Source organism: Adiantum capillus-veneris, chromosome 29 (assembly GCF_014529385.1).
Source record: "Adiantum capillus-veneris isolate H3 chromosome 29, ASM1452938v2, whole genome shotgun sequence".
NCBI classification, from domain to species: Eukaryota; Viridiplantae; Streptophyta; class Polypodiopsida; order Polypodiales; family Pteridaceae; genus Adiantum; species Adiantum capillus-veneris.
This window is the reverse complement of record NC_140959.1, coordinates 104,714,373-104,740,356: the sequence shown is the minus strand read 5'-3', so window position 1 is coordinate 104,740,356 and position 25,984 is coordinate 104,714,373. Positions and strand designations below refer to the sequence as shown.

At 42.9% G+C, this 25,984-nt stretch overlaps 1 protein-coding gene across 1 annotated transcript; it reads left to right on the top strand.

The window, feature by feature from the left end:
• Positions 1 to 19,739: 19,739 nt before the first annotated feature.
• Positions 19,740 to 22,457, top strand: LOC147419698 (uncharacterized). Its single transcript, XM_086505734.1, has 2 exons — positions 19,740 to 20,679; positions 21,158 to 22,457. The coding sequence occupies exons 1-2, from the start codon at positions 19,796 to 19,798 to the stop codon at positions 21,597 to 21,599; spliced, it is 1,326 nt and encodes a 441-aa protein (XP_086361860.1). The 5' UTR covers positions 19,740 to 19,795; the 3' UTR covers positions 21,600 to 22,457.
• Positions 22,458 to 25,984: the final 3,527 nt, after the last annotated feature.

Sequence of the window (25,984 nt, the reverse complement as noted above, 5' to 3'; positions counted from 1 at the left end):
ACTGACTCCTTAAAATCTTTTGTGATCTGCTCTCAACAAACACGATCAAGAAGATGGTCTATATTCTATTATGACTGCTTGTGTGTGCGCCCTCAAGTGCACTTAGGAAGGAATGTAGGTCAAAGTTGTCAAATGGTTACTGAAGAGAACCAAATCTAGAAGAAACAGGCTAAAGGGTACATGTCCAAAGATGGCCACTAATTTTTCATTATTTTGCTTGCACACCACTATGTGGTTATAACTAGTCAAGACCATTCATTCAAGCCCTTGTAACTTCAGCTATGTAAATTGCCATTTTTTAGTATAGAAAGATTTAGGAGTTGATCAACAAGCTTATAAACTTTCTTGTATTTTTTTGGAACGCACAAAGCCCAAAACTAAGCACTGAGACTATAATTAATAGATTTTTGTTACCATATACATGTGGTAGTGATGTGTGTGAACACACTAGGACCGCCGGGGCATTTTTTCCCTCTTTAGGAGGTTTTTTCCCCCGTGCATTGTATATACGCCCATCACTCTAGGGCTATCTATCTTTCCATTGCGCACTAAGTAACACACTCTCTATTGTGTGCCTTGAGCTTCCTTCGTCTTCTCCAAGCTGTGTGTGTTTCTCTGCAACCCTAATTCCAACAATTGGTATCAGAGCAGGTCACGTCCTCCCGGGCTTAGTCGCCAGCTGCTCCAGCACACGCCTGCTCACTTTCTCCGATTTCAGTGAGCTTTGGCGAGCGTTCGCAGGTCGACAAATATTTTGGGCGAGCTCAAAGAGCTCGGTCTGCTCAGAATTTTGATTTGGGCTCAATTCGGCCTCCGTTTCCACTACGGGCAGTACTGCACAGGCTATTTCGTCATTTTGTGCAGATTTTCTGTCAGTGCCGTTTTCTGCATAACAGGTGCCTTATAGTCTTCTACGGTTTGTGCTATATAGCACAAGTTGTTCCCGCTCCATTTCTCCTATTTTCGGGCAGTTTTCACATCAGGTGCAGCATTTACCATGGCTGACAACAACAACACAGATGTGTTCAAGATGTTTGCTGCTGAGGACAGGTTGGATGGGGACAACTACCCTATGTGGGCTTATATGATGCAACACGTTCTTGTGTCAAAAGGTGTCTGGAACATTGTGCAGGGCATTGATGTACGTCCTGGTTCTGAAGATGTAGGCGATATTGAGGATGTTGCAGGTCTTGCTGCAAGGATTGCAGCTGTTAGAGTTGTTTTGCCTACAGCAGAACAAGCTCGTTGGGATGTTAAGGATGCGCAGGCTCATGCATTGATTGCGTTGTCTGTGAAGCGCACCATTATTCCTCACATCCGTTCAGCAAAATCTGCAAAACAGGCTTGGGATATTCTAGCAGGTCTTTATGCAAGCCGCAATGAGGCTAAAATTGCTTTGCTGCGTAAAGAGCTAGAGTCGAAGATTATGCATGAGGAAGATGATATGGACACTTTCCTTGCTAGTGTCAAGGATATCAATGAGCAACTCATTTCTGCAGGTGAAGTCATTTCTGACAGTTCCCTTGTGCAGACTGTTCTTGATGCCTTACCAGATTCCTACCAGACTTTTGCTAGTACTTGGAGACTGATGACCCAAGGAAATCCTGAAGTTGTCAAGTTTGATGCATTATGCACATTGCTGTTGCAAGAGTCACTTTCTAGAAAAAACAGGACTAGGCAGCGTGCAGTTGAACAGGCTTTTATTGCTTCTCAAAGAAAGGGTGGTAACAGTAATGCAGCCACTTCTTATGGTTCTGCTGCGAGTGGCAAAATTTCTGTTCCTAATGCTTCTGCTGGCAACACTTCGTCTGGCAATTCTGGTGATAAGGGCAAAAAGAAAATGCGTTGCCATTATTGTAAAGCCAATGATCACTTGATCAAGTCGTGTCCTAAGTTGAAGGCCAAAGAGGCTAAGAAGAAAGAGGGTGGTTCCACTGCAAATGCTGGTTCCACTACAAATGCAGCCATTGTTGAGTCTTCTGTGAAAGGAGATTGTGATGCTGATGTTGATGCAGAATGGGCTTTTAGCGCAGAGTGCACTTACAATCCTGCTGTCCATGATGCATGCTTGTCAGTTGCTGCAGATTCACATGTGTGGTATTTCGACAGTGGTGCTACAAAGCACATTACCTCACATCGTGAATTGTTTACCTCTCTCGAGTCTGTCCCTCATGGGAATTCAGTCACTTGTGCCAACAACGCCTCTTATCCAGTTCAGGGAGTTGGAAAGATTGTGCTCACTGCTGCTAATGGCAGTTCCTTCACACTTGTTGATGCACTTTATGTACCTGGGATCAAGAAGAATCTATTGTCTGTATCCGCACTTGCTAGATTTGGACTTGTAGTCAAATTTGTGGATGACAGATGTACAGTTCATGATCTCAGTTTTGGTGATGAAATTGTTGCATCTGGGCTTTTGTGCCGTGGGCTGTATAAGCTCACTTTGTATGACAAGTGTGGACAAAATTTTGCAAATGCTGTTGCAGATTCAAGGGCTATTTCAGATGCAAAACTTTGGCATGCACGTTTTGGTCATCTGAATTTTGCCAGTTTGCTGCGTTTGCAGAAATCTGATATGGTTGCTTCTTTGCCTCCTCTTGAAGCACCTATCAAACATGTATGTGAAGGCTGTATTCTGGGTAAAATGCAGCGTTCTAAGTTTCCAAAGGATGGTTCAGTTAGGGCCACATGCAGGTTGCAGCTTGTGCATAGTGACGTTTGTGGGCCCATGCAAACTCCGTCCTTGGGCAATTACCTGTACTTCGTGACTTTCATTGATGATTACTCCAGGCATGCGTGGGTATTTCCGCTTAAAGCGAAGTCCGAAGTTTTTATGTGCTTCAAACAATTTTTGGCTATGGCTGAAAATGTCTCAAAATGTACTATGGGCACCCTCCGTTCCGATCGAGGGGGGGAGTATATGTCTCATGAATTTAATGCATTTCTGGCTAGTCGTGGGATAAAACACCAATGTACAGTGCCTTATACACCTCAGCAAAATGGTGTTGCTGAGAGGAAAAACAGGTCACTAACGGAAATGGCACGATGTATGGTCAAAAGTCAAGCTTTGCCACATTCTTTTTGGCTTGAGGCCATCATGTGTGCCACTTATGTACTTAACAGGTGTCCTACGAAAGCTTTGCAGTCTATTACTCCATATGAAGCATGGCATGATAGAAAACCTTCTATTGAGCACATGCGTGTTTTTGGCTGTTTGGCATATGCTTTGGTGCCACAAGTGCAGCGCAGAAAATTGGATGATAAGGCTGTCAAATGTATTTTTGTTGGTTATAGTGCTGAAAGCAAAGGTTACAGGTTGTATCATCCGCAAACAAAACGTATTTTGGTTTCACGGGATGTAGTGTTTGTGGAAGATTCTGTTCAACCCTTGCTGTCATGTACTAGAGACAGTAATGTAAGCTCACAGGACATTTATGACACTTTGTTGCCTCTTTTCAGTGGTGGAAATACGAATGTAAGTTCCAATGAGACAAATGTACAGCCTATGGGGGTTTCTGAAAATGTTTTAGAACAGCCTATTACTGATGCAGATGTACATGATGTACTTGATGAGGAAAGGGCTGAAAATGAGCAGGCTAGAAGTATGCCAAAATGGCTGGTGCACACTTTGCGTGACAGTAAATTGGATGCACCTTTATCTAGTCGTACTCGTTCAGGCTCTCGCCATGCATCTTATGCATCAGATTGTTATGCTTTGGCTGTGTCTAGTTTACATGATGTTGAGGAGCCTCTGTCTTTTGATGAAGCACAGAATTCAGAAAATTGGATTGCTGCCATGAAATCAGAATATGATGCACTTATAGAGAATGACACATGGACTTTATGTGATTTGCCTCCTGGCAAAAAGGCCATTGGTACCAAGTTGGTTTACAAGTTGAAACGCAAGCCGGATGGTGAGATCGATCGCCATAAGGCTCGACTTGTTGCAAAGGGTTATGCACAACAAAAAGGCATAGATTATGAAGAGACTTTTGCTCCCACTTGGCGTATGACTACTGTGCGTTTTCTATGTGCATTGGCAGCTCATTTTGGTTGGGATGTACATCAATCAGACATTGTTACTGCTTTCTTAAATGGTGACATATTTGAGGAAGTTTATGTAACGCAGCCTCGCGGTTTTGTCATAAAAGGACAAGAGGACAAAGTGTGCAAATGTAAGAAGGCTTTGTATGGGTTGAAGCAATCTCCTCGTGCTTGGTATGAGAAAGCTGACACTCATTTGGTTAAACGAGGCTTTCGTAACAGTCCAACAGAAAGCACATTGTATGTAAAGCGTGAGGATGATGTATTTCTCATTGTGGTTCTTTATGTTGATGATTTGCTGATCACTGGACCAAATGAGAGACATATTGCTGAATTTAAGGCTGATTTGAATGCTACTTTCAAGATGAAAGATTTGGGGCTGTTGCATCATTACTTGGGTATACAGTTTAAGCAGTGTGATGGTGGTATTGCCTTGTGTCAGAAAAGTTACATAGAGACATTGCTATGTAAGTTTGGACTTGAGGATTGCAAACCTATTGCCACTCCCATGGAAACAGGTTTGAAGTTGAGTCTACATGATGCTGGCGATCCTGCTGATGTCACTCTTTACCAAAATGCTGTTGGCTGCCTCATTTATGTATGCAACACGAGGCCAGATATTCAGTTTGCAGTCTCGCAGGTCAGCAGATTTATGCATAGCCCAGGGTCTAAGCATTGGCAGGCTGTCAAGAGGATTTTCCGCTACCTTAGTGGCACTTTACATCTTGGCTTGTTTTATCCCAAGGGGGGATCATTGCCGCCAGACTTACATGCTTTTTCGGACTCAGATTGGGCTGGTTGTTTTGACACGCGAGTGTCCACAAGTGGTTTTTGTTTCATGCTTGGCAGTTCATGTATATCATGGTTGAGCAAGAAGCAACCTACTGTGGCCACTTCGAGTTGTGAGGCTGAGTACAGGGCAGTCTTCACAGCTACGGTTGAGTGTGTATGGCTCAGACGCCTTATGGCTGACTTGGGTGTTGGACAGGACACTGCCAACACTATCTTCACTGACAGTCAGAGCGCATTGGCAGTTGCGAGGAACCCAGTTTTTCATGCTCGCACAAAGCACATTGAGGTGCATTACCACTATGTCAGGGAAAGGCTCTCAGCAGGAGAGATCAGCTTGGCTTATGTGCCAACACAGGACAACCTTGCAGATCTTTTCACAAAGGCATTGTCTCGTGAGAAGCTTGAGGCTTTCCGCAAAGCTTTGGGCTTACTCCCCTTTGTGGACTGATCCTGTCCTCAGGGCATGGCACTTCCCTTTACTCATGTGCCAGCTCTCGTTCACCGCATCACTCCAGGGGGGATTTGTTACCATATACATGTGGTAGTGATGTGTGTGAACACACTAGGACCGCCGGGGCATTTTTTCCCTCTTTAGGAGGTTTTTCCCCCCGTGCATTGTATATACGCCCATCACTCTAGGGCTATCTATCTTTCCATTGCGCACTAAGTAACACACTCTCTATTGTGTGCCTTGAGCTTCCTTCGTCTTCTCCAAGCTGTGTGTGTTTCTCTGCAACCCTAATTCCAACAATTTTGGTTAGTTAAATAAACCCTAGTTTTTTAGCCTCGATATGATAAATAGTCACTTTTAGGTCATTTTGAGGGTTCCAAATTTGGAAAGCTAGTGCTCTCAAGTTTGTTTTGCGAACACCAAGGAGATTCCATAACTTCCTCATCCACTCGAAGGAGCTACTTGTCTTCTTTTACCCCCACATGCTCCCTTATGCATGATCTTTGACATTATGAATAGAACCAATGCTTTCCCTCTCTCTTTTTCTTTGTGCAAGTGTATTTGAAGTAGCTAATCAAGTTTTCTTAATTGTTTTATGTGTTGAGTCATTGTGTGGTGCTTCTTGATTGATTTGTGGTGCCCTGGGTTGTGCATGATAGTAGAAAAGAGAACGCGACATGCTTTTTTAGTCATTAGTGCACATATCTTGCCTTTTTAGTGCATGCATGGAGTAGCTACATCACTGCATCTTACATTACAGAAGGATTATTGAGCATTTGGAAATTTGAGCATTACACAAGTAGGAAAGATCAGGTATAATGCTTCAAGAAAGTAGGTCTAGGAGTAGGTGTGGTTGAGCTTGCAATGTTGTCAATATGTATCTCTCAAAAGCACCAATGTAGTGGGCACTTAAATAATTTCCATGCTCTAGGCTAGGGTCAACTTCCAAGTTTGCCAGATTGACAATTTGTCAGTTGGTGCAACACTATAATACGGTGGCCACATAACCTTCTTTTGGTGCCATTCCTGGAGAATGAGAGAAAAACAAAGCCTAGCAAGATGCATGGTTGTTTGAATTGCATGCTTCTCCGCTGGCATCTTCATTCATTAGGTTAATTTAGATTACTACTTAAGATGAATTGCATTATTTGAGTTGTGGGAGGCTCTCAAGTTCTTAAAAAACAATAGCGAGTGAAATTTTCTCTTGTCAATTAGGATTAGATTAATCAATATTAGTTTGAAAGAAGATAAGTTTTGCATTAGTTAAGTGCATAAAAATAGTGTACAAAAAATTGTCTTTTCACCTTTTTTTGCACAAGTTTCCAAAGAAAATGCCTTAAAAACTAGTTTTTTCTTGTTTTTGGCATCTCCAAATCTAAATGCATGTGGTTACTTGTCTTCATGTACACTAAGATAATCCCTAGAGAGGAAATTTCACACATACAAGTAGCATAATAGCAAAACGATATGGGAAAAGTTTGGGGTCAAAACTCAGGTTTTACTAATGAATTAGTACATGGAGTCCTTCAAGGTGCCCAACCATACCTACCCTACGCAAAACAATATGGGCTCAGGTTGTTCATGTCACTTAGGTTGTTTTGGTAAAACTTTGCTCTATTGACCCTTTTGGGCTCTCCTCTCTAGGCTTGGGACCTACTGATGGTGAAAAAGCTTGACTAGTACACAAAACAATCCGGGCTAATATTGGTGCATGATGAAATGAACTGGGTACCTAGCTATAGTCCACCAAACCAATTTGAGTCATAGTAATTGCACTTAACCTCTATCTAAGGACATTAACAAGCATATTTGAGCAGCCAAAGTAAAACTGCAGTCATTTGAAACTCCGGATGAGAATAAGCACATCTATTACAAACGCATTTTGTATTCTCGTACTCCTCCATGTAACCCAAGGGATGATCCATCTACAATGGGGGAGATTGTAGAGACAATCTAGAAGCCCAATCCACATAAGGGCATTCTGGATATGGCTTTTCCCAAGGTAAAAGTGAGAGGGAGCATCTCCAAAGAGGTCAAGCCTTGCCATCTCCAAAAGCTTTGCAAGCATTATAGTGGGACCATTGATTCCCATGATCATGTGGCACAATTTCACCAGGTGATCTTAGATCTATGCCAAAAAGGTCACTGGTGTCTATACCATGGTCTAAGGTTTTGGCCTCACCTTGAAACGAAAAGATCTTGCTTGATTTGAAAAACTACAAGTGTCCGTTATGTACAATGTTGAAGTCATGTTCAAGACATTTATAGAGGAGAACAGCAAGACTCGCATGAAGCACAACATAGCGACTCAAATCATTAGTTTTAAGGAGGAATCGAATGAGCGTGTGTGTGTGATGCAATCCATAGGATAAAGTGGTATATTTTGAGGTTTCTACCTTCTGAGAAGCTATCAGAGGGATGATTGATGTCTTGCTTCCTAGAGGGGCTACATGATAGGACCTTACCTTGGTGCAACCAAAGAGTGTTGATGCCAAAAATTGTGGAAAGCAGTGACAAGGGTACTTACCGATGTGTGCTAGAATGTGAGAGCATGTGTGAAGACCTAGTGCAGGCAAAGGAGTTCAGATGTGTATGACTTATGCAGTTATGTAGACTATCAGGCCAAGGGCCACCCTGGAGGTCAAGGACCTGGACAAGGGCCGCGGCTGCCCAATGGAGAAGGAATCCTGCAAGCCAAGGGGCTATAAAAGGGTGGTTGGGCGCAGGATCGTTCACGGTAGTTCCCAGGGTCCTACATTGGTATCAGAGCTCAGGGAGGAGCGGGCTACGGAGGAAGGGGGAAATGCTTTGCATGGCTTGGCATGCTCTCTCTCTCTCTCTCTCTCTCTCTCTCTCTCTCTCTCTCTCTCTCTCTCTCTCTCTCTCTCTCTCTCTCTCTCTCTCTCTCTCTCTCTCCATTCATGGACGCTCAACATAGGGGTTCTCTCGATCTTGCTCTTGAAGAAAGTTTGCATGTCGCATGCAACACACAAGCAAGGAAAAAACGTTGCTACTGTCCCAAGTCGGGGAGGAAGGGGAAGCCGCAACATGGGCATGAAGGCTTAGCCCGAGGACGAGGACGAGCATCGATAAGCAGCACGTGTAGGGCCGCTTGCGGCAGGGAGGGAGCAAGCTCGACCTACACCAAACCGCGCATGCTTGAACTTGACAGCATCGCGCTGCAGAGGGGACGACTTTTTGTCATGGCGGCTTCGGTCGGGAAGCATCCACAACGGCAGTTTGCCTTCTCTCTCTCACTGCGCTCTCTGGCCGCCATAGACCGACTCTTTTTCACACACAATCGCCGTAAGGAATTTGGCCTTGGGCAATTAAAGTTAATTAAGGGAGGCTTCCCACAGGCCAACCCCCCGTAGCATCGGCATCTCGACATGTCCTCATCTTCTCGGGCTGTCAACAACTCAACAACCTGTCGTACTGTAGAGATTAATGACGCAACAGTACTACGAAACTTCAAAGGTTTTATGGGGCTTACACCCAGGTTTATTCGACAATTGTTTCACATACGAGGAGTTTTTTGCTCTCGTCAAGGCATGCCCAAGTGGGGCGCAAAAAAATTGAAAGCTAGCAAGGGGCCTCGGTATGAATTACGACTGGCTAAGGTAAGGCCAACATCAACACATGATTAGCGAAGCACGGCTTCGAATACATCATATTCTAATTGAGCTTTAAAAATAAAAATAAAAAAATGTACAAGAACGGAAACAAGGTAACCTCTTTCAATTTTGTTTTTATCAAGTTGATTACCCTCATAGTTTATGCAGGGCGGCAAAGTTGCCTAGCAGTAATGGTCAGTCAGGCTATAAATGGTGTTGCAATGAGAAAGGCTCCGTACAAGGGTGCTAATGACATCCCTCACGGCTTCTGTAGTCCAATGTTGTGTTACTGCTTTCAGAATATTTGCAGTTTCCCCTCGGTACCACATTCGTTTTTTGAGTCGGCAAGATTTGTCGGTAGATGTACTTAACGAGGTACGAATTTGATTTTTGTTTATTGAACATCTGCTTGATAGCTATGATATGCAACAGCCATGCCTACACTTTAGGTACACAAAGCACAAGCATGGCTTGTGAACATTATTGTAAGCACCAAAAATTTGATTGGTTTAAAGATTGGAATCAAGCATGGCTTGCATACCAATCGCCTTGCTCCGCAGCACAGCTTCTCAGCGGTTCAATTTTGATGCAAAAACATAGCAAATTTGCAATGTTTTGGAATCTCAAGGAGATTGTCACATTCTATTGCTTGACTTGATGAAGGGGGCAAGTTGCTTGGCATGGCCGACTCCTTCTTACTGTTTCTAGAAGCTGAGAGAGGATGCTTGCCCCACAAATTAACGTGCTTTTTGGTTGCTATCACCACACACCAACATTAAAAGGAACCAAAATTTAGGACTTCATTCACCGGCAAAGTGCCATATTTACATCATTTTCGTACAATCACGACCCTTGCAAGGTAGGTGGGTCAGGATGTGTTTTGTGTTTTTCTGTTACCTCTCTCGATGAGAGAGTGATATCAAAAAATTGTGGAATGCTCATAGGATAAGCTGCAAGTCAGGCATAAGATGCGTAAGAGCACACAGATTGGGTACACACTCTAGTAACTTAAGGAAAGTTCCTCAGCCCAGCATTCTCTCCTTCTCTCTCTCTCTCTCTCTCTCTCTCTCTCTCTCTCTCTCTTATTTCTCTCGAAGAATAATGAAAACTTTTAAAGAATCTTTTGATACATGTTTTGCTCGTGAGTCAGCCTGAGCCAAGATGCTCTAACTCTCAGCTAGAAAGTGGCAAGACGCCATCCAAATTAGTCTTCATCGGTTCGTCGATTGAACACTAATTGCCATAACGGCTATGAGCCACACACGCCGGCTAAGAGTCATTGTGAGAGCTCGATAAGACCTAACTGTTGGCATTTCTTGGGTGATTGTTCTCCAGCTTGAAGAGATCTACCCATTGGACTCCCCATCGATGTTAATGGTCAAGCAAGAGTCTTGCCATTACATATGGGTATTTTGTAAGCACTACATGTTTTGGTGCGACATTTGAGCTGAGTTTTTTATAAACTTACACTCACCTAAGCTGATCTAGCATGACATATAGATGCAGCAAGCATTTCAAACAGCATGACTGTCCATAAGAGTTAGGGGTTCTGCCTGCGTGGATCTCTCGTTTTCTCTATAGCACTGGGCGTGCATATAGGAGCACAGTTTTGTGGTATGACCACATATGTGATTACTAAATCACACAATACGTGTTGATGGTCATTTTTGGACACCTTCACACTTTGTTTTTCACAAAAACTATCTGCCCAGGGATAGTCAAAACGTTCTTTCCAAACTTTCACCAAGGGGGTCGATTTGGCAAGATATACCTCGGGGTTTGGATCAGCGCAACACCTAGGGTCCAAGTTTACTTTCTTTATCTTCACTAATCTCTAATCTTAGTGATTAGCAGGTCGAAGAAATTTTGATATGGTACGATATCCTTGACTTCCGGGTAAGTATCATGTACTTTCCACCTCATGGTACGCACATGTTTTTTTTTGGATCTATTTTCCTTTTTCAATAAGTTTCCTTAAGTTCTATAAACGGGATGTTTGAGATAGAAGGCTTTAATCCAGCTTGCTCTTTAGCCAAGTGACAAGGTCATGGAAGAGCATAGCATTCTGAGAAGATAGTGTTATTTTCTCTCTTTCTTGTTCATCAAGATACCGCAATGGGTTTGAATCTTGTTGAAACAATTACAAACCTACATGGTACGGTTCTCTTTGGCAGATGTTGTCACATGGGACACAATATGGTCTAGGAACTCAAGGAGTTCCGTTTAGCCAGTGTGGACCAATGATAATGAGGGTCCCTCTCACTCGCGTCGCGGAGTGTTCCTAGTTCCCTCCACACACAAGTACAATTTGTGCTTGATGGATGTCGCTTTATCTGCCATCCTTACTTGAGACATATTCCACCTGTGGTGAATATGAGTCTCTGGGATTGACACTGGCGCCTAATTCCTAATGATGTGTCGTGACAAGGTCCCTACATGCTGATCGCATCCGTTTATTCGACTATTTGGAGCACACGGTATCAGGAACAGTTTCAATGGCCAGAAATGTTCGGTACTAAGTACTGACTTGTTACGATTACAAGTGCTGTTAAAACTTGGTCATTTCTCCATATAGCCAAGTGTGCTGAGAATGTCTCATGGTTGGTATCTAGGTGTGACTGAGCTTTCACATTCTTATGGTCCAAGTCTTGTTGCAAGGCTTTCACGTACGTGCCGTGGAAAGTCTCGTCATGGAATTGCGGTTCGGATTTGTTTGTGTTAAATGCATGCACACTAGGTGTTATGGGCCCTAGTGTTTAACACGTGCAACTTTTCACGCCAATTTATGAGTTTACACCCTACCGTACAAGGTAATGCCTTAGGATGGGTGTTTGTGGTTGGATGGTCTATACTCTATGAGCTTACTCCACCCCAACCCGCTTTCAACCTAGTTGGTTGCCTCCACTCCATATCGAGTATATGGTTGGATATTCACTGGTTGAGTCAAAGTTATCATCAGTCGTGGAAGAGTGTCTGTAAGTGGTTGGGGGCAAGTACCTCACTCTTACTGCTGCTATTCATCCCGCATTGGATGGGCAATTTACAAAGTATTTTTCTAGTGCCAAAAGGATCTACTAAGAGCATACGTTAGCAAAAAGCATTTTGAATGGACAATTCTCTCCCTATTCTAGAATTTGCTTAGGTTTTCAATTTTGAACACCTGTTATGGTGGGGTTGGATACAGATTCAATAGTTTCATAAGTCAAGGACTTAGTAGGTGTGCTGACAAAGACCGTTGGCATGTAACCTTCATTAGGGGTGAACATGTAGTTCTGTGTGTTCCAAAATGTTCAGAAGTCTGACATGAGGAAACTCCTTATTCTATCCCTTAGTAACTATGAGCTTTTTTAGATACTCACGCGAGTTAGGAATCTCGCTCACAACTTCATGAATTCTGCACACTCTTGTATTTATCCGATATTTCATGTAAGCCGTTTGCGTAAACGCTTACATGGGGACAACAATGTCATTGACCAACAGATTCTGGTTGATTTCATTGAACCTCCTATCCAACCGCATAAACTTGCGTGCATTTTAGACTATCATGATTTACGTATGCGTCGTCATGTAGGTTACCCACTTTTGTTTTCGAGGACGAAAACACTTTTCCAAGGGGGGAGTAATGTCAGGCCAAGGGCCACCCTGGAGGTCAAGGACCTGGCCAAGGCTGCCCAGTGGAGAAGGGATCCTGCAAGCCAAGGGGCGTGGTTGGGCGAAGGATCGTTCACGGCAGTTCCCAGGGTCCTACATAGACCAAGTGCAAGGATTTAGTGCTTGAAAAAAGGGCGTGCACAAACACCAAAACCCTTCTACATCTGTCCTCAAACATAATATTTCTTTCATTCTTCTCCACCTTTTTAAGTCAAGCATGCCACTTGGGTCACATGCCTGCAATTCCTTTAGGCTTGGTGAATGTTCTCCTTGAAGTGCAAGCTTCATCAAATTATAACTCGATTGGCAAAATGAGTGAAAAAAAGGGGACACATACTTGTACGGATCAAGTGTGGAAAATCCATGTAGCCCATCTTGTTTCTCCAAGCAAGAAAAGAGGTGTCAAGGGAATCCGTGCATGGACTACAATACACTCTTTTCTCACTATCACTACAATTCTTACCATCTTCATCACTAGTGAAGAAAGAACTCGAGCCACCATTTGAAAGGTATCTAACCATTGGAGGTTTCCTCCATCTTGCACTTGAGTCTCAAAATCCATTAAATCCTTGTGCGCTTGAGCCAAATATGGGGTAATGGTACACCCTCACCGAAGATGCTTGGCACTCCAAGTTCACAATATGTTCACTTGAGGTTTACACAATTGTTCACAAAAGGATCACATATGGATCACTTGAGATGTACACAGTGGTTCACAATGGGATCACATGTGGTTCACTTGAAGTACACAATGATGGCTTTAAGTAGTTCACAATGCACATAGAGTTTACTATGGATAGTTCATGGAGAAGCTTGAGAGAAGGGTGAGATGAGAAAGTGAAGGGGCTAAGTGAATGGGCATGAAAGAGACTAGGAGCATTTGAAAACAATTTTTTTTGAGGAAAGTGGAATTGAATTAAAAGAAAGAGTTACAAAGGGGTGAATCAGACACACAGATAGGGGGTGGGAAACAATTACATGAGGTAAAGCATTCTGAATCTGGCATGGTGGTAGATCAGAGAGGCAACTATACGCCATTTTTTCAAGCGGGTTGACTTTAAGACAAAGGATAAAGACAAGCCTTGTGGTAAAGCTTCTTTAACTTTATTACACAGCTTGAGGGTAGAAGCAGAATGTTTGAGATCAGACTTAAGGAAACATAGGGGATAGGCTGAGGAGATATTGAACAAAAAAGCATTCCTCTGATTCCACATAAACCAAAGTAAGTACCCTCTCCAGATGGTCCAGAGTGGGATGTCAAGACGCTTGTAGCTACCCAGTAAAAAGTCTTTGAAGTCCAAAGCTTTAAGAATTATTTGGCTGGTTACATTCTGGATGGCTCTTAGTAACCCCCCATTAGCTTTACAATTATACCAAAGATGTAAATTGTCTTCCACAACTTTATGGCATCTGTTGCAAATACCATCACTAACTCTTGCTTTGAGTGCTCTACTTCCAGTCCAGATGCCATTATGGATGATTAGCCACATGAGGGTAGAGTGTTTAATCTCCAAAGGAAATGCCCAAAGACATTTAAACCTGTAGGTCCATTGCTTCCTACTCCAGCCAATCTTCAAAATTTGTTTGAGTCTTTTCTTTATGTCCTCTTCTACACCTGACTTAGGGTAGAATTGCTTGTAAACATCTTCAGTCATCTTGCCAATCCCGTTTGCTGCTTGGTTATCTCTGAGGAGGACAATAAATTGTCCTAGCTTCAAGTTAGTTGTCTCCAGACACCACTTGGCAAGGGAGATTGGGATTGAGAATTGAAGGTGAAGCTGTCTGTCAGTCTTCAATTTGCACTGGTGGAGGATATCCTCCCAGTATCTAATGCTCCCAGTATCTAATGCCTGCTTTATGATATTTGTGAGCTTTTCTGCAAGGTAGTACAGAGGATTTACCTGCAAAAAAACCAAACCATATAGAATCTTGAAGAAAAATGGGCTGGTTAGAGAAGAATTCAGTTGAAGGTTCCCACTGAGCTTTGACTGTATTCTAGGCCAGCCACATTCTACAAACCAGCTTGGATCCTATTGGATGCATGTTGACAGCAGGATCTCCCTGAGGTGAAAGTTTGACCAAGATTTGTAGTTTTCACATTTGAATTTTTGAATATCACTTTTGATAAGTGCAGCCCAGTAATCCTTTGAGTTTGAAGCTCTGTAGATCCACTTGGCTGCAAGCTTGGTGGATAGTCTCTCAAGGTTAAGCATTCCAAGCCCCCCTTTATCTTTTGTGAGACAACAGATTTCCCATGAAACTTTGGGAAGCCTTTTGTGAGCATTATCACCTCCCCACAAAAAGTTCCTTGCCATAGAGAAGATTTGATTAATCTGGTACTTAGCTGGAGACTAGCAAGACAAAAAGTAAATGAGTGAGGGAAACAGGTAATGATTTAAAATAAAAACTCTGGATGAAATGGAGGAGTGAGCATGCTGCCATTTCCCCATTTTGTTTGAATTTATCAATGACCCATTCCCATCTCTAAGCAAAAGAAACTTTGAAGCCCATTGGAATGCCAAGCAACCTGAAGATTTCACCATTCTTAAGTTCTTGGCAGCCAGAGGTAGTAACTACCTGAGGAGTAAGTCCATTAGAGCTTCTGTAACCTGTTTTATTGTGGTTAATCACTGATCCACTGGCTTTGCAGAATGTCTCAAAACCCAACCAGAACTGAGTAGCTGAAGCACTGTCATTAGCACTTATGGAGTTGGTGTCATCTGCAAATTGTTGCAGTACAAGATCTCTATCCATCCCTGGGATCTTCAAACCTTGCATTGTACCTTTGTCTAGTGCATCTTTCACTAACCATCCAAGAGAGTCACAGCATATAGCATACAGTAGAGGAGCTATAGGACAGCCTTGCTAGATAGACCTCTTTAAAGTAAAAATCTTAGATAAATCTCCATTAATAGCAATTCTTGCACAGGCATTTCCAAATAAAATTTGATAAAGGGCTTTCCAAAACCAATGTCAAACAGGGATTGAAAGATGAAGTCCCACTCAATTCTGTCATAGGCTTTACCAAAATCAATCTTAAAGAATAAGAACTCTTGATCATTGTCCTGGGCATACTCCATAGCTTCCCATAAGGTAATGATAGCATCCAAAATGTACCTGCCCTTAATAAAGCCCTTCTGTTCTGGCAGGATGATATGTTTCATGTGATCACTCAACCTTCTAGCTAGGGCCAAAGAGAAAATTTTGTAAATGGAAGTCAGACAGGTAATGGGTCTCCAGTTACCTAGGTCCTCCTTTTCCCCTCTTTTATGAATGAGCTTGATGACACCAGTGTTCATAGAGGTAGATAGAGCTCCTACCTTTAAAGCCTCCTTCCAAATAGACAAGAGATGGGGCAATTAAATTTCTTATAAATTTTAAAGAACTCATAAGGTATTCCATCAATGCCTAGAGATTTTCCATCTTTTAAAGCATCTATAGTGTTTCTCAGCTCCCCCTCTGTTAGGGGCTGATCCATCACTTGAGCTGTAGCCTCAGGCACACTTTTTTCCTTGCCTTAGCAATAGTGGCTCTGGCAGCTGTGATATCAGCCCCTCTTTTGGGGGGGGGGGGGGAGGAGAAAATATCAGCAAAATAGTTTTTGGCAACTTTAAGTTATCCTTATGAGATGATGTCTGAAGACCATTCTCATCCTTGAGCAGAGGGACAAAGTCTCTTATCTTCTTTTTCTTAAGAAGATTCAACATTTGTTTATCGGGTTTATTGATTTACCTGCCCAGAATTCTCTTGCCCATTGGAGTGAGGCTTTAGCAGCTAGGAGCTCCTCTTCTCTAAGAGAGACTTTGAGCTCATCTAGGAGGGGAGATGGAGGACTACTAGGACCAGAAAGAGCTTCCAGCTCCTCTATGTTTTTCATGATCATCATCCTTCTATTTTCTCTAATGGCCCTAGCTTTCTTTTTAAAACCAATAAGAAGAGTCCGTGTCTCCCTAACTACTCTATCCCAGGCTTTGAATGCAGAGACATGAGAATAGAATGCAAAGACATGAGAGCAGAATGCAGAGACATGAGAGTAGAATGCAGAGACATGAGAACAGAATGCAGTTTCAAAGATATTCTCAACTTTACTTTTGACAATGTCTAAAGCAAGCGGAGATTGATCCAGATGAGGCCAGCCTTCCTTATAAGTACATTCCTCTTTCTGAAGTTCAAAGATAACTGGCAAGTGATCAGATAGAGCAATAGAGTTATCCTTATAACAATTTACGTGCCAATACTCCTGCATAACACTGGAGCTCATGTAAACCCTATCCAGTCTGGCCGCTCTATAGCATGAACCTTTTTGTTTATTGCTCCAGGTGTGCCTAGTGTTCTATGAGATATCAACAAGGTTGTGCTTCACTAGGACTTTCTCCCATTTGGCCTTTCCAGAGCTTCTCATTGGAGGCCCCAATTGACTCCATCTGTCAAGAGAAGACTCTACCATATTAAAGTCCCCTACAATCATACAAGGCCCTGAGAGGTTAGAGATCTCTTCCCAGGAATTAGCTCTTTCCACATAAGAATTAGAAGCATAGACAGAGACAAGAGTGTAATTAAAAGGTTGGCCAAGGGATACAGCTATCCAACTGCCCTTTTGGGATGAGTGTTGAGCTGTCACCAAATGGTTGTATTTATCTGTTATGCCCAAGGCTGCACCACCTTTGCCTTGCAAATGATTAGTGTCATACCAATTATATCCAGAGCCAATTTTGTGAAGGTTAGAGATAAGGTTTGTACCAGAGACGTTCAGCTCCTGTAGACAAAGAAAATAAGGATTGAGATTAGTATCAAAAAGCCATTTTTTAATGACAAGGGCCCTTAGGGGATCAGTGAGCCCCTTGCAGTTGTAGGTGAGGACTTTTATATTGGGACACTTCATTTTTTGATATTCTTTGCAGGTTGTGACAATGAGACTGAAGTCCTTGTAGGGTCCTTGGAGGGTTCCTTCTTCCTTTTAGATTTTAAGGACTGAGCCATAGGAAGCCTCTCCTCTTCTGCTTGGGTCATGAAGATATCAACTGACTTGTCAGGGTCACAGCTCAGTTGTGCTTTGGCACCCCTGTCATGTTCCATAAGCTGAGATTCAAAAATCTCACTGTCCTTGAGTTGAGTACTAGGAATTGAAGTCCCCTCAGAATCAGACGACTCTGTTGAGGATAATCCCCTGGCTTGACTCATTGGACTTTCAGGGGGAGTGGGGTGCCTTGTGCTAGGGGCTCCATTCTGATTTGTTGGAGAGATTCCTTTCTCACTTGGGTTCTCTCTTTCAACATTTTCCTCATGTTGTGGTGAAGCATTATCTTCCTCTTCTTGCAAGTCATAGTTAAGAGGGTCAAATACTTCCTGAAGGAGGGGGCTAAAGCTATTTTTATTTTTGTTGTTAGGCTGTCTGCTATTCTTAGCATTTCTGGCAGCATTTTTCCTCTGGACAGGCTGAAAATATTCTTTCTTCTTTGGCTGGTTTTCTTCTTGAGGAGGATGGGGTGGGTTGAGGTCAGGACAGTCTTTAATGTAATGACCCTGTCTCATGCAGTGAAAGCATGCATTAGGCAGGTTCCTATAGAGGACAGTTTGAAGGTGTAGAAGGTTCCCTTTTGAGTCTTTGATAGGAATCATAGTTTTCAGCTCTGCCTGCAGATCAACTTCTATTAGTAGCTGAGGGTCCCATTTGGGATTGATTCCAATCCTGGCTCTTTGACCTAAGACTCTGCCCACATTGGAACCTATGTTTTTTAGCCAGGGAAAAGCTCAACTGGTAGATCATGGAAATCAATCCAAACTGGGGCTTTGGTGGGTTTAGGCCATCTAGGGTTAAAGCCAGGAAACCAATTAAATACTGAAAGGGTAGCATTTCTGATAAGCCATTGACCTTGGCTGATAATCTGAAGTGCAGAGCTAGGGTCATCACAAAAAAACAGATAGTAGCTAGTAGGTAGGTATTGGACATGGGAGACCTTGATGTCTCTGTTAGTCCAATTGATAGCCATCCAGTTTTTTAGGGCTTCCACAGAAGGTCTAGATCCATGGAGGAGACCTATGACAACCCTTTCCTGAAGTTGTGAGTGCCAGAGCTCCAATTCTTGCTTAGGGATGATCACTGCCTCATCAATAGGCATAGCTTGAGAAAGGTCAACAGTGTTAACCTCAGCCTCCTCTTGAGGAATATCACAAGGAGTAGGGGAATGCTGGATAGGGGTTGGTTCCCCTGCTAAAAAATTATTATCCTGCATCACTTTATTAATAGCATGACCTTGCTGGAGCTTCGCAGAGAAGTCTCTAACATTTTCTGTCAGAATGCCCGCCATAAACTCAGCATTAAAGTGGTCATGAGGGTAAAGTCATTACCTGAATAGAGGTGCGGTGGGTGATGTAAAGGCATTGGAGGTCTGAGTTCTGAAATTCCCACTGTAGGGAAAGCACGGGGTTGAGATTTATTCACCATATCCGCGTATGAAGGAGGATGAGGCCCCAAGAAGGCTCCATTGAGCTTCGTGTTGACTGCGTTGGCACTCGGTAGACCTCGAGGTAGAAACTAAAACAGGGGGTTAGGTACAAGGTTAGCTTGCAGAGGTTGAGAGGCAGAGCCTTCTTGGGGTGTCCTGCCATGGCCATTACGCAGGGCTTCGGAAAGCTCCATGAGACTCACCCCCCCTAGGAGGAGGGGGCGAGGTAGAAATGGGGAAGAGTAAACATAGGATAATATTCAGAAGGAAGAGAAAGGGGGAAGACGACGACTGAACATGCATACCGTACGGCTCATGCAAAGGGGAAAGCCAGAGCTGTCCCTTCACCCTCACCCTCGAGCTAGCTCCAAAACAAATTTTAGGTACCCATTCAAATTAGTTAATATCCCATGCTTTAAATGCCAATGAGGAGGGAACGAAGGGCCAACCAACTTGAATGGCCGGCCACTTTTTGAAGGAGTGTGATCACTTGGTTAAATATCACTTTTAGTTCACTTTTGGATTGCTTCGGGTTCACAAAATGATGAACGCCTGAGATCTTGTCCGCCTCTCAACTTTTCCCTCGACCATCGATCCCACCTCCAAAAGGGGTTGTCAAATAATCACGAGGAGGAGCTGTCAAGGGGGTTTGAACCAGCTCACTTGCGGACGTGCGTGCCACGGCAGCAACTATTTCAACCTCCAACTTTATTAGTCGGTCCCACCGATCAGTTCAGGTTCGATTTGGCTTTGACAAAGGTCCTCCATCAGGTGCTGGCTGTCAGAGGCACCGAACGATGGCGGCTTTAATTCCGGAGTTTCCCGAGAGGCTGATGCAGAAAGGGCTCGTAATGTCCTTGGTGGGGAACGATACGTTGGAGCAGGAAGCTCTCATGAATTGGTTGCATTTTGTGCAATCAGAGGCATCGAGGGAAGCTAAGTTGGGAGAAATGGATCAGAGGTCAATGTCTTGGCAAAGCATTTCGAGTTGCCTGCGAGCCGAGCAGGAGCTAGGAGCAGAGCTAACTAAGCTTCTGCAACCTGCAGATCAAGGCCTCGATTGTGATGAGGGGAGTATGTTCTCTGCAAAATCTTCGAGTTCTGCAGAAAATGTTGACGGAAAGGCGAGGCTTATAAAGGGGGAAGAGGGGGAGGAGGCCGAGGCAAAGAAGGAGAGCAAGCGCATTAGTAGCATGCTTTCTGAATTCTCGTCCGGGCTTTCACAAGGGACTATTGCAACGCTTCATGAGTTTCATCAACATTCCGGAGCAATACATGTCGAATTGGATCGAAGCGAAGCAGAAGCTGACTGTGTGGCGAGCAAGATCATTCAACCATATTGCTTTGATGGAACGCCACGGATTGTCGGGATTATGCAGCCTTCAGCTAATTCGGAGCGTATGTGCGTGGAACAATTAGAGGTAAAGGTGTATAACGCAGACACAGAAATGAAAGGATTCAAGGAGCATGCGGATCAGGCGTCACACAGAAGAGATGATGAGGAAGGTGCCGAGGAGGAATATTGCAGCATTAGCAGAAAACAGCCGCTAATTTCCTCGACCTTCCAGTTCATTGAATCCCGATTTACTCGCCCCACCAGCTGCAGCACTCCACAGAGTACCGTTTGCCACCTTCGAAGCATCAGCCAGTCTTCTTCGCCTGTCTCTGTTTGCCAGGGCCGGTAACTCAGCTCTTCATTTTTCTCCTCGATGTTCTCTGTCAGAGGTTATTATAACGAACATGAAGCCAAGTTGAGGCTCTTGAATCTAATTTAACATGGGAATGTCTCTTAGTATTGTTATGCATTCTGATTTGTAACGGCCTACGACACATTTGGACATAATTCTACTGGCTACCGAGTCCCGACTTCTCTGATTTGTCTCGATCGCAAGAGGCACATGTTAACTCCGGTAGCTTCCCTTGCTGTGCATAGTCTCCGATATTGGCCGTACTGCTACTGGGCAAAGGGACATCTGGGAGTTCTTCTGCGTCGATGCTTGTCTTCTCTGCTAAGTCAGAATCGTTTCGATCCATTTAATGCTAGCTGCTCTCTTACTATACTGCAATACACGAGAGTTCGATTGTCAAATTTGGATGTCCGATGACAATAAATGATGCTATACTAAGTTAACGCCTGTACACCGTTTAATTTTTTTCAGGTGGAAGCTTAGTGCAACGCCAGTTAGGCCGATGGTTGGTGGCAACTCATGCAGAAGGAGGCTGTTCGGGAAGCGCATCAATGCAGATGATGTGGCCACATCAAGTCATGTGCATGGAGCTCAGAAGAGAGCTAGAATTGAGGACTATGTGGACTCATTTCTTTTGGCAGAGGCGACTCAAAAGGTCAGACTTTCCCTCTCTAAGCAAGTCGATGCAGCTCGCAATAGCAGCGATTGCTTGCAGGTAAATTCAGATGGGGCCGAAAATGGAAGGAATGGCTTTAATTGGCCCTCTGCAGAGCTCCATGCCATGGTTGTATCAGCACCAGCAGATTGGCATTGGTGCCAGCTAGATTCAGACGCGGCTAAGGGCAGCAGTACTTTTGATTGGCCCTCTGAAGAACTCCATGCAATGACGGTATCTAGATCAAGAGATTTCTAAGCTTAAATTCGGCACAGCGTCAGAAAGCCGATTGTTAACCATAAGCTGAGGATTCCTGATTCCCCCAGCTGAGCAACAATATATTCAGCTAGTCAAAATTGCGTCCTTTCACGCGGATGTTGCAATGGTTTGCATTTCTAAGAAGGCAAGGGTTACATGTTTCATAAACATTCCTTTTTGGTTTTCCTTCTAGAAAATGCTTCTTTTATAGACCTTCCATTACAGAGAGAAGAGAGATGAAGTCTGCTAGATGTGGACGGAAAGACACACAGATAGATTTATCGTTTAACATGCTTACAAAATTCTGCTTTATGCCTGAGACTGAAAATAGGGTTGTAAGAAAGTATTTGCAGAAAAGCAAGCTGTGATGTGCAATGAAGGACCTCACCATTCCCCTTTTAAGCCCCACTTCTCACAACAAGTGACTGTTGAGAACAAAGAGGATGTTCCGACATAGAAAGAGACATCCCTCTCTCAAACCATGAACCGGTGCTTTCTAAAGTCCATTTTCTTAGGAAGTGGATCATGAGATCGCAACCATTCTGGATTTATCATGAATGGTTCCAAAAGGCTATATAAGATGTCACTTCCTCACCCTTGGGACTAAATGACACCCATATTAAATGCACAATGGAGTAATGGGATCCAAGGCGGGATTGTGGGGCAGGATCTCGAGGCGCACTAAACCCGATCAACGGGAAAAATGAGGCGCGTCATCAAAAAAGCGAGGCGCATTAAACATGGCCAGCGGGAAAAACGAGGAGCGACGGAGCGATTTGAACCCAAGATTTGGCCGTCCAAGTTTAGGGTCACATAGGCTAACCACTTCACCTGCTCACGCATTGTGTATTCACAACCCTTTTTACAACATTATATTATAAAACAAAATGCATTTCTCAGGCTGTCCAGGTTTAGTGTGTGTCCAGGTTTAGTTTTTGATTTGATTTTTGGGGCTGCGATCTTCTCGACTTTCGCGCGTGGACTTCTCCGCCTTTGATCTCATTGCCTCCCCCTCTTAAATATAGGTGTTACTTAGTTCTAAGGCTTCCTCACCCCATCAAACTAACTCAAGGTGACGTATCTTGAGAGTAGCTTAAGCAAGTGACCTATACACCTAACACTTCTCCTTGGGGTACAAGGGGTAGACCCATCCTTTTAGAGATATAATTTTTTGACCATGGCACGATTACTGAGGGGCAAATCAATAGCAATCAAGAACACGCATCCAATTCCTCGAATGAAAAAGATACTACATTGACAAAGTGTGTCTAGAACGAGTGAAGCAAGATGAAGATGACAACACACAATGGATGATGCCTTTTACAAGAATGTAGATCTGTGCCAAAACCATACCAAGAGATAATGAGCACAATAGAGAGTAGATACACTCCAACGAATTACAGTATAACTATGAAGTACTTACCACTAGATGCACAAAGAATTGACTTGTGGAGGTCACTTAAAGTACATATACCTATTAGTGGGTCAATCAAAAGTTATTTTTGACTCCAAAATTGATTTTTTCTAGAAAGGGTGCTACACTTTCATGAGGTCATGACCTAACTAATCTCCTTGGTTCAGTAAGGATAAAAAATAGGCTTAAAGGCATTTCGAATGATCAAAGTATACATTTGAATATCACACTTATGGTCAGGATGGCCAAAATAGGGTTAAATAGAAAAGCAGTTAGAAACAAGGGGTAAATGGGTTCATACTGCATGTAGATTTGGCCATGAGTCCAACTAGACACTAGAAACATGAAAGTGCCTTAGTCTGATTTGGCTAATGCATATATTCCCCTAGTGACATTTTTTACATTCAATATTATAACATCCAAATACACGACAATGATGGCATTTCCTTTTCTTCTTCTGCTTCTCACCTTGTGGCTTCTTAACTAGTGTCATTGTTCGATTTGCTTGCATCATGACCATGATTTTTGGCATTTTTGTCTCTAGTATGTGTAATGAAGACGTTGTCATTTGTAGCTAGAGAAATAGAGATATTCTTTTGATACCGATCTTAAGAAAAGGAGAAATTAAATCTTTAAACTTGAGTGGACTTGGATTACCTCTCATAGAGAATGTAAGAGAAGTACAAAATCTAGGGCATAAAGGAGGTAAACATACAAGAGTCTTCCAAACCATCTCCTATAAAAACCAATGTTCAAAAGCTGTGGTCTAAGGTGTTGCGTCTTAGTTACATGTGTAATCAAAATATCATCCTCATGCATCTACAACATGTCCAATTGCTCCTTCAAATATAAGATACTTGCCTCTTTCATAGGGGACAAAGATGGCCATGGATGATGGTGGCCGTAGTGGTGGTTTCAGTAACTGTGTGTGGTTTGGCCCGAGTAGGTGCTGGATCTGATGGTGGTTATGGTGGATATGTCAGTGCTAATGGTTGGGACTCATGGATGCGGCCTGGCCTTGGCACTTGGTGGACTCTTTTTGGTGTTGCTCGGTTGTTTCTCCGGCTCTTTTGAGGTATGTGGGTGTCAGTGTCAGTGGCAATGGCATGGTGGCAACTTGTGTGGCCGGTGTTGGTGATGGGGACATCGGGCCCCGCCCTTTCGATTGTATCGATTTACTTGCTTTCCATGGTCTTGAGCTTGGCTTCTCTTGGGCACCTTGGAGGACGGTGACATAGCCCTCCATGGTGGTGGCATCCAAGGTGCGAGTCATGGTCTACTCTTTCTCGGCTTTATGTTTTGGTTAGGATATTTTGTGATCTTCTTGGTTAATGATTGTCAATGGTTGTACGGGTTTCGAGCTCGGTTATAGGGGGGTTATGGCATGGTCTAGTTCCCTTTGGTGTTAATACTCTTGCACTGTGCACGACACAAAATGCTACTTGCACCCATAACTCTTTAGAACAACAACAAAAGAAAATGTATGAAGGTGGATGTTAGAAAAGCAGAGAGGTTATAGTCACTGTTATTGCCTATAGTATTATTGCAAAACCATTTAGAGCCAGAATATGCAAATTTTATCACTTTGATCTATTTTCCTAAAAATTAATCACAAAGCATGCATTTGTTATTTTTCATGAAAAAATATAGAAAAAAATGAGTGATGTTTTATCATTAAAATAATCACACCACTTGATTAACATAAATTATCATGCTTGAAAAAACGAGAGAGAGAGAGAGAGAGAGAGAGAGAGAGAGAGAGAGAGAGAGAGAGAGAGCAATGAATGTGCGACACGACAAAAAATTTTCATAGAACAAAATATACAAAATGTTTATTAATCATCTTAAAAAAGATCTCTTCATGTAGCTTAATCTAAATCTAAACCCATGGCTCATAAATCAATAAAAAGAGAAATTAAATTGTTGTTTGTGGATATGTTGACTTTATCATCTTCACACTTTTCATATTTCATGTCATCATCGTCATCATGGCAATCATCCTCGCTGAGATTGGTGGCACTGGGACTTGAATCATCGATCTCTCTCTTTCCCATATCTCCCCATCATTCAAAGTAATAGGTGGGAGAGAGTCAAAGACAATCTCCACTTCATTAGTGGAAATTTTTTTTCTTTCTGGAGCTGTTTTACAAGAACTACAAACAAAAGTTTTGGTTGATGAATTGATCGGGTATAGATGACCTATAGAAGAGAATTTCAAAGTGAATGATATTGGTATTATGCTACAATCAAATAAGGGTAAAGAACATTTACACTCAACTGCTCACAATTGCATGGCAAAGCTAAGTTTTCATACCTCCTCGTGTGATGTAGAGCCCATTCTCATGTCGTCTAGACACATTTGCATACCACTTGCCCTCAAAGATGAAGGTATGAAAGGTTCTAAAATTGACCTTGAATATCCTTTTGATAGTCCCACAATACCTGGCTTCATCACCATTTGTGTCAAAATTGCCCATGACACCACAATCCATGGTGGTTTGATGCTTGTCAATGTGGTGTGTACAAAAGTGTTGACCCTTTGACCACATAAGAGTTAAAGAAAAGACACTATAAAATAGAAAAAAAATAATATAATCAATTACAAAGATAGATAGAGAGAGAGAGAGAGAGAGAGAGAGAGAGAGAGAGAGAGACTGCTAAAAAATAAATAGCCCTGTAGCACTTACCCACCTTCTGCATTATTACTGCACAAATGGAAACATTACCCATCGTCATGGCCACATAAAAATAATCCTCATTGTTAGGGGGACACACCGTAGGTAACTGGAATAAGATCCTCTTCACCCTATCAAAATCTACTTGAGTATCTTCAGTCCACTGAAAGACATAAACCTATTGTCTTAACTTCTGTAGGAGGTAAATATAATGTGAAAGCATCGAAAGAAACCTGACTAGATACTTGAGTTTATGCACAAAGGACACCAAACTTGTCACATTGGTGGGAGGCTCC

Bases quoted from the DNA above. Each gene is read 5' to 3' on its own strand.
- LOC147419698 (XM_086505734.1), top strand. From the start codon at position 19,796: ATGGCGGCTTTAATTCCGGAGTTTCCCGAGAGGCTGATGCAGAAAGGG. The intron at 20,680-21,157 runs GTAACTCAGCTC...AATTTTTTTCAG, and splicing joins GTCTCTGTTTGCCAGGGCCG to GTGGAAGCTTAGTGCAACGC.